This window comes from Mesoplodon bidens (assembly GCF_964165515.1).
Source record: "Mesoplodon bidens genome assembly, chromosome: 4".
Classification (NCBI taxonomy): Eukaryota; Metazoa; Chordata; class Mammalia; order Artiodactyla; family Ziphiidae; genus Mesoplodon; species Mesoplodon bidens.
The window spans coordinates 64,558,464-64,571,764 of NC_138160.1; the positions used below are offsets into that span (position 1 = coordinate 64,558,464).

The 13,301-nt window shown below is 36.5% G+C and overlaps 1 protein-coding gene across 4 annotated transcripts in view; it reads left to right on the plus strand.

Moving 5' to 3' along the window:
• Window positions 1-13,301, plus strand: part of TENT2 (terminal nucleotidyltransferase 2) — a 59,532-nt gene that overhangs the window by 13,131 nt on the left and 33,100 nt on the right. For all 4 annotated transcript variants that reach the window (XM_081232035.1, XM_081232038.1, XM_081232036.1 and 1 more), the window contains 2 exons: window positions 11,874-11,988; window positions 12,080-12,171. In XM_081232035.1, coding sequence (XP_081088161.1) covers window positions 11,874-11,988; window positions 12,080-12,171 — 207 coding nt within the window. The remainder of the gene's footprint in view (window positions 1-11,873; window positions 11,989-12,079; window positions 12,172-13,301) is intronic.

Sequence of the window (13,301 nt, forward strand, 5' to 3'; positions counted from 1 at the left end):
CTATAATAGCTGGTAATCTGTGGCAGTAATAGCTAATGTTTACTGAGTGTCTTTCTTTGCCAGCAGTGTGCTTAGTAGTTTGTATGGTTTACCTCTGTTTATCTCTGCTGGATTGTAAAATGAGTGGGAGGTTCAGTGAGAAATAAAAGTGGAGCAGTAGTTTGAGGCTTTGAATGCACAGTAGAATGCCGTTGAAGGTTTTTGAGTAGAGGACTAGCCCAATTAGATTTTCATTTCTGGGAAGATAGTTCCTAGAGTATAGTGGAGTTTGGTTTGGAATAAGGAGGGCCTGGAAGTTGGATGATTACCTTAAAGGCTATTAATTATCAAATTCTTTCAGATGAGAGGTGCTGAAGCTTTCAGTTATGGTGGATGATGGTGGAAAAGATGTGAGAGACCATGCATAAGGAAAATTGATAGATGTGGGGAATGATCGAATATAGGGGGGAGAGGGAGAGAGAGAGATATCAATAACTTTAATGATTTGATTCTGGACTGTTAACAGAGATAAGGAACTCAGATTTTGGGTGTATAAGCTGATTGAGGAAGTAGTCAAGAGTTACTTGGAACTATGGGGAAATCCTCTGTAACGTTTGTGCTCTTGAAAGACCTCATGTTCTGCGGATTGCACACTAAGAATATAGGGCTATGGGGAAATCCGCTGTAACGTTTGTGCTCTTGAAAGACCTCATGTTCTGCGGATTGCACACTAAGAATATAGGGCTATGGGAAAATAGGGCTGGAGGACACTACTCAAAACCTAAACAGTTTTGTAACCAGAACGCTATCAAGAATAATAATTGATATCTTAGGAAATGACTTGGACAGACCAGATAGGTGGCTTAGCATGGTTGGATGCTGCTGCATGGGATATTAAAAATATACAATACAGAGTTGAGATATGCTGGCTTGTGGAGGGCACTGAGACAAGGCAGTTAAAAGTGGCACTCTGAGTCAGTGAGTCTGCTGTTAAGATAGACTCAGAAGGAAATACACCAGCAGAGAGCTGTGTGAGTCTGGGCGTATGCTTATCAAGTGGGAACCCTGGATATGGATGGTTATTTTTAGTTGTCTTAGATCTATAAGGACTCCTGCCTGTGAGCAGCCAAGCTGAGGGCTTTTTTTTTTTTTTTTTCTTGTAAGGTTATAATTCCACAATTTCAGCTCCACATACAAATCAACCCAATTAATACATTAAATTGATACTGTTCCCTTATTTACCAGTCGTCTGTAAGCTAATCAGTATTGTAGAAAAACATGTTGTAGCTGAACTGGCCATATATATTTCAGAAGCAAGGCTGGGGCCAGAGAGATGAATCCTGAAGTCACCTGAAATAGAAGTGACAATTGAAACTCCTGAAGTAGATTAGATTCTGTATTTTTTTAGTATCCAGCAAATATTTGTGAGTGCCAGCTATATGCTACAATGTTGTGCTACAACATTTTGGTAAACGTACCTGGTCTCTTTAACATGTACATACGGTATAGTGAGAGGGAGAGCCATTAAAAAATAGTCATGCAAATCGCAGTTTTATTTATATATTTATAAGTGGTATAAAGGAAAATTGCAGAGTGGTAAGAGAATTTATTTGAAGTTTCAGTGATGGTCTAGAGGAGGTAATGTTTGAGCTGAGATCTGAAGGGTGAGTAAGAGTTAACTAGTGAAAGAGTAGTGGGGGTGGAGAGAATGCTTTAGAGAGAGAGAACAGCATATTTGAGGATCCTAAAAATTGTAGAAGGGAGCATGGAGTATGCAAAGAACCGAAAGGAGGTCAAGGTGGCTAGAGTTTGATTGGTTTAGGGTTTTTTTAAGTAGGAAAGAGATGAGTTAAAATTATTCTGACTTCATTTTAAGCAGTTGAACAAGTATGGATGTAGGGAATTTATGGTTGGCTACTAGGTGAAAGGTAATGGTGCCTTGAATTAGGAAGTGCTGGTAGTTAAGATGAAGAAAAACTGGATTTAAGCTGTGTTGGGGGAAGTGAAATTGATAGGATTTGATGATGGATTAGAGATTAGGTCATCTAAGCATCTGCATCCTGGGATGTTTAGCCACATTCCTGGCTTCAACTCACTAGATGCCACTTATCGCTGGTTATGACAACTAAAAATATCTATAGACATTGCCAGATGTCCCCTGGGGGCCAGAATTGCCTCTAGTTGAGAACCGCTGGTTTAGATAGAGAAGAAAATATTGACGATTACTCCCAAATTTCTGGTTTCTATAGCTGGATGCATGGTGGTACCATTCACTGAGACAGAACAAAATGCAAGAGGAGCAACTTTTAGGAGTATGTGTATTTAATAGGAATTGAAGGGTGAGCAGGGATGTCATGAGTTCTGTTGTCTTAAATGTGCATTTGAAACATCAAATTAGATATTTAGAGTTGATAGTTTAATGCATATAGATCTGGAATTTAGAGGAAAGGTATTGACCAGAAGCGTACATTTGGTGATCATTGACATGTAGATGATAACTGAAGCCAAGAGGATGGGTATGATTGTCTAGGGGGAGTGGTGAGCCTGGATCCAAGACTGATTGAAATAGGTTGAGGAAAGGGTAGGAAAACAGATACGAAACTAAGCTTATTTACAACTGTTTTGGGAAGTTTGGCTGTGAAGAGGAGGAGCCAAAGATGGGAAGTTGGAACAAAGGAGTTTTTTTGTTTTGTTTTTGAGGTGGAAGAAACTTTAAGCACATATAAATGTTTATGGGAAAGATTCCTTAGAAGGTGGAAAGGGCATGGGTCCTGCCTATAGGTGGAGTGATTGGCTTTAGGTAAGAGAAAAGCTTTTTGGAACTGGAGGATATAGGAGGAGAGCATAGGTGTAGGTAAAAGGAAGATAGGTAGATTTGTAGATACGTATGGAGAAGTTAACGGAGTTTCCATAGTTGAGTGGCTTCTTCATGTTTTCTCTCTGAATTACTATGCAAGGTTATCTGTTGAGAGTAGAGAAGATGAAATGGGATGTCTGAGGTTTAAGAATAGTGGAGAAGGTTTGAAGCAGTGTTTGCTGGGTAGTGTAAAGAGCTCACTTAACATTGGTAATAATGAATTTACTATTAATAATAATAAATCAGTCAGCTGCTTTAGTAAGTTCCAGGGAAATATTTTGTTAGTAGAAGTTTTAATTAGTTTGAGAATTAAACCTAAAAGATTAAATTTTTGAAAATGAGTACGTTCTGAGTTTAAATTTTTCCTCCATTTTAAAGTCTTTTCTCTGTTTTTCAAGTTGCTATATTAGCAAACAGAACTCTTCTCAGTAAAAAAATCTGAGGTACTTTTCTGGATTTTAACTTTTATTTCACTCTAGCTTTTAGGTGAAGATATGGTTGCCTGAACAAAAAAGAGGCTGTAGAGGAATCAGAATTATCTGAACTCCTGAATTCCATCTATAATAATTGATTTTTAAAAATTCTGGGTAGTTTGAAGATATTATGTGAATTGAAGTAATTGATTTTGAATTTTGAGTTGAGATGAGGATAGGTTGAGGTTTTCTTGGTACTGAGTATAAAGTAAAAAGATGATTATGAATGAATTGTTCAAGATTTCTTGTGTAAAGTTCAGTTTTGAAAGGAGCAAATTTTATGGAACCTCTTGGCACCCTAGGAGGAACAATTTGGGGACAGTTATCTTGCAGATTTTTCAGAGGCTCTATCTTTAAAAATTTCAATATTCCACCTTATTTAGAAACGGAACAAATGTATATGCCCACATCTCCTATCAGTTTTTTTCCAGCTTTACTGAGATATGAGTAACAAATAAAAATTGTATATATTTAAGGTATACATGATGTTTTGATGTATGTATATGTTGTGAAATGATTACCATAATGAAGATAATTAAGGTGATATTCATCACCTCACAGTTATTTTTTTTTGTGATGAGAACACTTGAAATCTACTCTCAGCAAATGTCAAGTGTACAATACATTATTATTAACTGAACGTATTCACTGTAATTGTATATTATGACTCCAGAAGTTATTCATCTTATAACTGAAAGTTGTACCCTTTGAGCAGTATTTCCCCATTTTCCTCATCCTACTCCTCAGCCCCTAATAACTGCCATTCCACTCTCTGCTACTGTGAATTAGACTTTTTTAGAGTCCACATGTAAGTGAGGTCATGCAGTATTTGTCTTTCTGTGTCTAGCTCATTTCATTTAGCATAATGTCTTCCAGATACATCCATGTTGCAAATGGCAGAATTTCCTTCCTTTTTAAGGCCAAATAATATTCCATCGTGTATGTACACACACACACACACACACACACGAACACACACACACACATTTTCTTTATCCATTCATCCATCAGTGGACACACTTAGGTTTTCTCCATATCTTGGCTACTGTGAATAATGCTGCAATGAACATGGGAGTGCAGATTCCTTGTTGAGATAGAGACTTTTTTCCTTTGGATATATACCCAGAAGTGGGATAGCTAGAACATATCGTAGTTCTATTTTTAATTTTTTGAGGAATCTCCTTGCTGTTTTCCAATATGGTTGTACTTCCTATGAATACTGTGTAAGGGTTCCCTTTTCTCCACATCCTTGCCAACACTTATCTTTTGACTTTTTGGTAATAGCCATCTTAACAAGTGTGAGGCGATACCTCATTGTGGTTTTTTTTTTTTTAATTAATTTATTTTTGGCTGTGTTGGGTCTTCGTTTCTGTGTGAGGGCTTTCTCTAGTTGTGGCAAGCGGGGGCCGCTCTTCATCGCGGTGTGGGCCTCTCACTATCGCGGCCTCTCTTGTTGCGGAGCACAGGCTCCAGACGCGCAGGCTCAGTAGTTGTGGCTCACGGGCCTAGTTGCTCCGCGGTATGTGGGATCTTCCGAGACCAGGGCTCGAACCCGTGTCCCCTGCATTGGCAGGCAGATTCTCAACCACTGTGCCACCAGGGAAGCCACTCATTGTGGTTTTGATTTGCATTTTCCTGATGCTAAGTAATACTGAACATCTTTTCATGTACCTGTTGGCCATTTGTATGTCTTCTTTGGAAAAATGTCTCTTTAGGTCCTTTGTCCATTTTTAAATTGGGTCATTTGTATTTTTGCTACTGAGTTGTATGAGTTTCTTATATATTTTGGATATTAACCCCTTCTCAGATATATGGTTTGCAAATATTTTCTCCCATTCTTTATGCTGCTTTTTCATTTTGTTGATTTTTTTTTGCTGTACAGAAACTTTTTTATTTGACGTAGCTCCACTTGTTGATTTTCGCTTTTGTTGCCTATGCTTTTGGTGTCAAATCTGAAAAATCATTGTCAAGACCAAGGTCATGGAGCTTTCCCCTTATGTTTTCTTATATGAGTTTTACAGTTTCAGGTCTTACAATTAAATCTTTAATCCATTTTGAGTTGATTTTTGTGTATGGTGTAAGGTAAGGGCCCATTTTCATTCTTTTGCATGTGGATATCCAGGTTTCCCAACACTATTGAAGACTATGCTTTTTCTATTGTATAGTCTTGACACCTTTTAGTTAACCATATGTGCATGGGTTTTTTTCCTGGGCTCTCTATTATGTTCATTGGTCTGTGTGTCCATTTTTATGCAAGTACTATACTGTTTTGATTACTATAGCTTTGTAATAGAATTTGAAATCAGAAAGTGTCATGCGTCCAGCTTTGTTCTTCTTGCTTAAGACTGCTGTAGCTATTCTGGGTCATTGGTGGTTCCATGTGAATTTTAGGATTGCTTTTTCTATTTCTGTGTGAAATGCCACTGGAATTTTGATAGGCATTGCATTGAATCTGTAGATAGCTTTGGGTACTATGGGCATTTTAACAATTTTGATTCTTCGGATCCATGAATGGGGATATCTTTCCATTTATTTGTAGTCTTTAATTTCTCTCACCAGTGTTTTATAGTTTTCAGTGTACAGATCTTTTACCTCCTTGGTTAAATTTATTCTTGGGGCTCTATCTTTATAATGTATGTGTCTGTCAAAAAAGTTTTAAAGCCACTGAGAAGTAAATTCATGTAGAAAATCTAGACCAGGACTTAGCACAAGAGATCCTCAAATGAAAGCTTGTTTTGTTTGTTTGTTTTTCATCCTCCTTTTATTAGGCAATTCTTTCTTGGCTAAGTTCAGATAATAGTATGTGCTTAAAAGCAGTCAGGGTTCAGGGAAAAAAATCAGTAATTCAAACTGCCTAATCAGTGTACCAGTTGATAAATTAATCAAGAGATTAATTTATCTTGATTACGATAAGCCAATAAGGCTTATCTTAATTGGCTTATCTTGTAAGCCAATGAAGGCTCTACATTGTGGCCACACACACAAAAAAACATAGTAATTTAACACATTAATAAAGAGTGGGTTGTTTTCAGCATGACATTTTCCTGATTCTGTTTTATTTAATTTGAAGAGAAAGGGAATTCAGTATCAAGAATGAATTTAAACTTTTATTTCATAACTAGCTTTATTTTACTCAGTAATTGGTACTAGCTTTTTCTACAGTTACATGTGTAACAAAGATTGTGGCAATGAGAGAGCCTGAGAAATTGCTAGTTTTTGTTGAAGTGTTCGTGAACTAATGACCTATTTTCTGTACCATATTTAATTTTATTTCTCCTGTCTTGAAAGCTCATTGCTAATTTGTGTTTGTTGTTTGTAGATAGCACTTATATTTAGCCCAAACCCTGTTACCAATTTTCATGTATTATAGTAAGTTATCAGGTCTTGATACTCCCAGCTGAAAGGTTTTTTCACTTTCTTTTACATGGGGACCCAGCTAAAAGGGACAAATGGAGAATCTGCTGAGAATACCATGCAAAAGTTATACCTTAAGCTTTCTTTACTGACACATTTAAAAACTTTTCTGAATCTAAATCCATCTAAATCCATACTTAACTTGTCTTTAATGGCTTGTGTTGATCTCAGACAGTGATAACTTTATTGGTAATTTGGTTTAAGCCTGAGTTTGAGGACAGGTTATAATATTTTTTAGTAAAAAGGAACATTGATATTTGGACCAAATATTAATTTTAATATTTTAAACTATTATGTAAATCTTATTTTTTATACAATTTTGAGAAGATATAATTTTTACATACAGTGAGAAATAGATATCTTCTACAATTAATTTTAAATTAAAGTAATAGATCTTGGCAGGCAGCCTAAACCGGTAGTATTGTAGAGATTTAAACAACTTTAAGAATAATGTATTTAAAGATACTTTGTTGCAATAGTTTTTTTTTTTTTAAACTAATGATTAGGAAAATTTTACTTTCGAATGAAACAAAAACAAAGTCTTGAAATGCCGTTATGCATAGTCAGCTTATTACATATATGATCTAAATATTTGATGCTTGATATTTAGCCAAGGAGATTTCATATCATGCATTCCTCTATTTTTCCAGAATTATAAGACCACTGAGCCATCTTTTGAAATATTTCTCTAAATTTAAGCAAGAGAAGTCTTGTTTCAGCATATATGTGCATTTCTTTTGAGTTTTTGTCTTATTTGGACTCTATATGTCTGGTGTAGGATAATCAATAAGGTGGCTAGATAGGGAGGAAAATTCATTTGTATAACAATCTACTAGGTCTCCATTATAGTAGTACTTGAGAGAGAATAAATGTTCTACGAATGTAGAATGTAGAAAAAAGAAGAGGAGCAAATACATGGAATTTCATATTTTCTACCTAGTCATAAATTTTTTCATATGTGTTTCTACATGAACATGATCATTCAGATGAAAAAATTTTTTAAATATAATAACATTTCATTTGGGCATTGTTGTAAAGAAATTTCTTGCTTTTTTTTTTTTTTTTTGGCCACACTGCGACTTGCAGTATCTTAGTTCCCGGACCAGGGATTGAACCTGGGCAACCGCAGTGAAAGCACCAAGTCTTAATCACTGCACTGCCAGGGAATTCCCAAGAAATTTATTTCTTTTTGTTATTCAACAAATGTTGAGTACCTACTCTGACTTGTAGCAGTTTTGATCTGCCTAACGGATTCTCTAGATCATGGGCTTGGCAAACTTTTTCTATAAAGGGCCAGTTAGTAAATATTTTAGATGTGTGAGCTACATGGGCCCCCTGTCACATTTTCTTTTCTTTCTTTTTTAAACAATGCTTTAAAAATGTACGGATCATTTTTAGTTTGCTGGCCCTACAGAACAGGCCAGAGGCAGTATTTGGCCTACAGGGCCAAATACTAAGTGGATTAATACTAATTAATACTAATACCCTGCTCTGGGTGGATAAAACTTAATTATTCAAGCGCCATTTAAAATTTTATATTAACCACTTTAACTGGAAGCCTTTTTCAAGTCTTTTTGTAAAGATGGATGCCTTTTAAAAACTTTTTAAAAATAAAGCTTTTTATTATGGAAAGTATCAAATATATACAGAAATAGAATATAGTATTATAAATCCTCATAACACCAAGCTTTAACAATTACTGACATTTGACCAATCTTATTTTGTCTATACCTCCTTCCCTTCTTATTAGTTTGAAGCAGATTCCAGGTATCATCATTTCATTCATAAATGTTTCAGTATTCTGTTTTGTTATTTTTTTTGTCTGTCATTTTCCTAGGGCTATACTGTTTTGATTACTGTAGCTGTATGGTTAAGCCTAGAAGTTAGGTATGGTAAATCCTTCAACTTTTGTCTTCTATCTCTCCATTTATTTAGGTGTTTAATTTCTCTCATCAATATTTATAATTTTCAGTGTACAGGTTTTGTATATCTTTTGTTTAATATATTTCCAAGTATTTCATATTTTTAACTGCTTTTGATAATGAAAAAAATGTAAATTCCCAATTATTTTTTGCTGGTATGTATACTTTATAGTCAGTTATCTTTTTAGGAAATTAAAACGAGAGAAAAAGCCTTGGTTCTACATATTATATTAAAATGTTCATTAGTTTTGTGGGCATATCTTTCTGGTATGCTTCGTTATCTGTAGGAATGTTACTCTTCTCGTTTTTCTTTTTTTCTTTTTTTTTGCGGTACGCGGGCCTCTCACCGCTGTGGCCTCTCCCGTTGCGGAGCACAGGCTCCGGATGCGCAGGCCCAGCGGCCATGGCTCACGGGCCCAGCCGCTTCACGGCACGCGGGATCCTCCCAGACCGGGGCACGAACCCGCGTCCCCTGCATCGGCAGGCAGACTTCCAACCACTGCGCCACCAGGGAAGCCCCTTCTTATTTTTCTTATAAAAACTTTGTATGTGAATTGACTAGAATCCTTTTTAGACATTATTTTTTCAAATATTTTTTTTCTGTCCTCCCATTCTCACCTCTCTTTTTGAGATTCCAGTTCTTTTCTGTTATTTGTGTTTAAGTGAAGTGACTTTTCCTATACTACTTTTAGATGAGGAGAGTTGGATAAACTAGCTTTGCTAGGTTTGTGGCTGTAGGGATCCTCTTCTGTTGCTATGTAGTATTCAAAAATATACTTTCTGAGACCTTTTCTCTTCTCCTTCCCTGCTTTTATCTAGATTGGGTTTTTCACTTTCTACAATATTAACGTTTTTGGTTAGATAATCTTTGCTGTGGGGAATTGTCCTGTGCATTGTAGGATGTTTAGTGGCATCCTGGCCTCTCACTGCTGGTTGCCAGTGACCACCCTGTCGTACCCATTCCCCAAATATGATAACCAAAACTGTTTCCAGACATTGTCAGATGTCCTCTGGAAGTCAGAATCATTCTAGTTTTAGACTTTCTTTCCTTTACACCTAATGGCTCTGTACTCGTTAGTTTAGATTTCTCTTACTGGCAATTTCTCCTTGGTGTGTTGCTGTGTTTTAGAAGGGAGTTTCACTTAGTTTTGAGATTTCTGATCTTTGTGTGATCCTCTTGCATTTACTTGTGAGTTGTAGCCTGTGAAGCTCCCTCCCAGTTTTCGTTGCTATTCCACATCAAGTTGGACCTGCCAATTTAAGGAAGGGGGTGGGAAGTAGTACCTCTAGGCAGTTTGATTTCTGGATGTTCTGGCTTTGGGGCTGTCCCAGATCCCTTTCGTCGTCTTTCTGTTATGTTCTGATACCATGTGGGTCTTGTTGCTATTGGTGTTGGGTCCTAACTGCCAGTATTCTAGGGTTCATGAGTAATTTATAGTCAATTGTGCTGTATTCGTTGGCCATTTTTATTTTGTTCTGGTTTGGTTTGATCTGTTTGTTTTATTTTTCTAGTTGCTTTTTCTTTTTGGCGGGGGTGATAGTTACTCAGGGATATTAAATAATTATGTCTCTTTCACTGCCAAGTTGCCCAGACTGCTTCTGCCTTCTTAAAATGAGGATTCTAAACATGATAAAAGAAACTGTTTTAAATGATGGGTGAGACTTGTGCCTGGTCATGGACTTGGGGAATGGCCTAGAGAGGGAGAGGTTGAAAATGCAAAAGACAGACCAAAAAACTGATGGAATATTTGTGCCCTAGAGGCTACCAGAAGGGATGGATACAGAAGTATTGATAGAGGGATTAACTTTGAACCGAGGAAGAGGACAGTTTGACAGGAGAGGTAAGGAGATGAGATTTCATACAGATAGTAGTTTGCAAGTTTGTAGTTAGGAAGCTGAGGAATGTCACATTTGGTATCCTCAATTTTCTTAGTAAACTTTAATGTGAAGTTATCTGCTAAAGAAAGTGAGATAAGTATAGGGAACTTGAGGAAAGGTGTAAACATTTTGGAATGCTGATGGTGAAAAAAGGAAGCAATATCTAACCAGAGACATGGAAGTAATTGCTGAGAGATGCTAAGGGTCAATCTTAGGTTTGTTCTTAAACTATAAATTTGAAAGATACCAATTGTGTGTGTTTTTTTTAAGTTAGCAACTCAGATATAAGAGCAGAGAAGGTAGTTGTTTGTAGTGAACCTAAAATTAGGATTTTGTTAGAGCATGACAAGGGTATAATGTTGTTAAGGCATGATAAAAAAGTGGTTCAAGGGATGCATTGTGGGGTATAGACGCGTAGAGAAGGAAATCATGCTATGTCAGGAGCTGCTGGGTTGGGAGAAAAGGAAGGATTCAAGAGAATCCAGGTCTGTGTGGTTCTACATAAAGTATGAGGGGGGTAAGAAAGTGAAAATTGGACAGGAGATTGAAGCCAAGATAGTATATTGGAATTTAAACTTTCAGAGGTGAAGAAGTTCTGTTTTACTGTAAAGACCATGTTATGGCTCTGGGAGTGTAACACTGATAAAAAATATTGGAGTAAAAGAAGTTCAGAAATGCCGGGAGTATGTTATGATACTTAGCCCATTTTAGGTAAGGGTGTGATGATGGCAAGAGATCGGTTGGAGGGGAAAGTGTGAACCAGATAGGTAGATAAACAGGGAGATCTGTCCATAGATGGCCACAAGAAGGCAGGGTTCAGGGCGGTGTTGTAAGAATGGGGAAGAGGGTGGTTTGCATGAGCATAGACAACCAGGGACTTTTCTTCTAAAGTCTGTTGTATTTGGTATTTGTGATATGAATACCAGGGGTTGGATAAACTTCTTCTTTAAAAGGCCAGATAGTAAATATTTTAGACTTTGCCCCTCACATATGGTTTCTGTTGCATATTTTTGTTTGTTTTTATAACCCTTTAAAAATGTAAAAACCATTCTTAGCTCATGTCCCATACAAAAACAGGCAGTAACTGAAGGTTGTAGTTTGGTGACCCGTGAATTACACTCATTATGAATTCTCTGTGACTTGTCAGTGATACTTTACTGTGTAAAAGTTGGTAACTATTTCAGTTACTAAGTAATTATTGTTACTTGAATAAAGGTAGTTTTGTATTGGAAAGTGTTAAGGAGATAATATATATTTTAAAAATACTGTCAGTAATTTTATATTTCTCAATACGGTAGTAACTGTTACATTTCTGAACAAAATTTTTACTTTTTTTGTGGTGCATCCAAGTTGAGTCAGCAGATACTGGAGTTATTTGAAGCATGTCAGCAGCAAGTAAGTGATTTAAAGAAGAAAGAACTCTGTCGAACAGAGCTGCAGAGAGAAATTCAGCTGATGTTTCCACGTATGTTTCCTTGTTTTGCATGCCCTTTAAGTACATGCATCCCAATTTTAAATTTTAAATAATGCCATATAATTCTCTTCTGTTTCTCTAGAAAGCAGACTTTTTTTAGTTGGGTCCTCTTTAAATGGATTTGGTACTCGGAGCAGTGATGGTGATTTATGTCTAGTTGTTAAAGAGGAACCAGTAAGTAATGAAACATTTATTCCAAGTGTGTTTCTCATGTTAAGTCATTTAAGAAATTTCATGTAAGAGTCATTGAGGAAAAAAACCTGTTTTGTTTAATTGCTTCTTTGAATTCTCTGTTTATAAGAATTCAAGAAAGCCAGGAAATGCTGCTTCTTTTTTTTTTTTCAGGCATGTACACAATAAATGTAACAGAAATTCTAGCATTAATTTATTTCTAAACTGTTAAAGTGAGGTGGTTGCACTGTGTGTTTTTAAAGAGCTCTGCCTCCATTTTGAAATGTTACTAGGTTGGGTATGTGACCAGGATGCAGCAAAGAGGAGGAGCTTGTCTTTATCTTGATATATTTCCTTCCATTTCTATTCTCAGTGATTCTATTTTTAATCTTTATTGTTTTCCCCTTGAAAGTACTATGGGATTTGGAGTATTTTATTTTGGGAATTCAAAAAGAGAGATTTTACTGAAATTAAAAGTAAGACTACTGTGATTTAACGTAACTGTCTCTGATATTTTGACTTTGTTTCTTCTTCTTTAGCAACCAAATTTTGCTATTTAGTATTATGTTTATTTGAATTCCCTGTTAACTGATACTCTTGTGTATCCTTAATTCCACAATAATTGTTGTTCATTAAGCTGACCTGAGCAGCCTCTTTAATATGCTGAATGAAATCTCTTCTTTTTTTAAAAAATAAATTTATTTATTTATTTTTGGCTGCATTGGGTCTTTGTTGCCGCGAACAGCGGCTACTCTTCGTTGCGTTGCGTGGACTTCTCATTGTGGTGGCTTCTCTTGTTGTGGAGCATGGGCTGTAGGCACGCGGGCTTCAGTAGTTGTGGCACATGGGCTCAGTAGTTGTGGCTCGCAGGCTCTAGAGCGCAGGCTCAGTAGTTGTGGTGCACGGGCTTAGTTGCTCTGTGGCATGTGGGATCTTCCCGGACCAGGGCTCGAACCCGTGTCCCCTGCATTGGCAGGCAGATTCTTAACCACTGCGCCACCAGGGAAGCCCTGAAGTCTCTTCTGAATTACCAAAGATTAAGTTAATTTCAGTGTAATTTTAATATGCCTTATATTCCACGTCTTAAAAAATACAAAAGCCTCTGTTGAATGGTAATATATATTTTTACTATT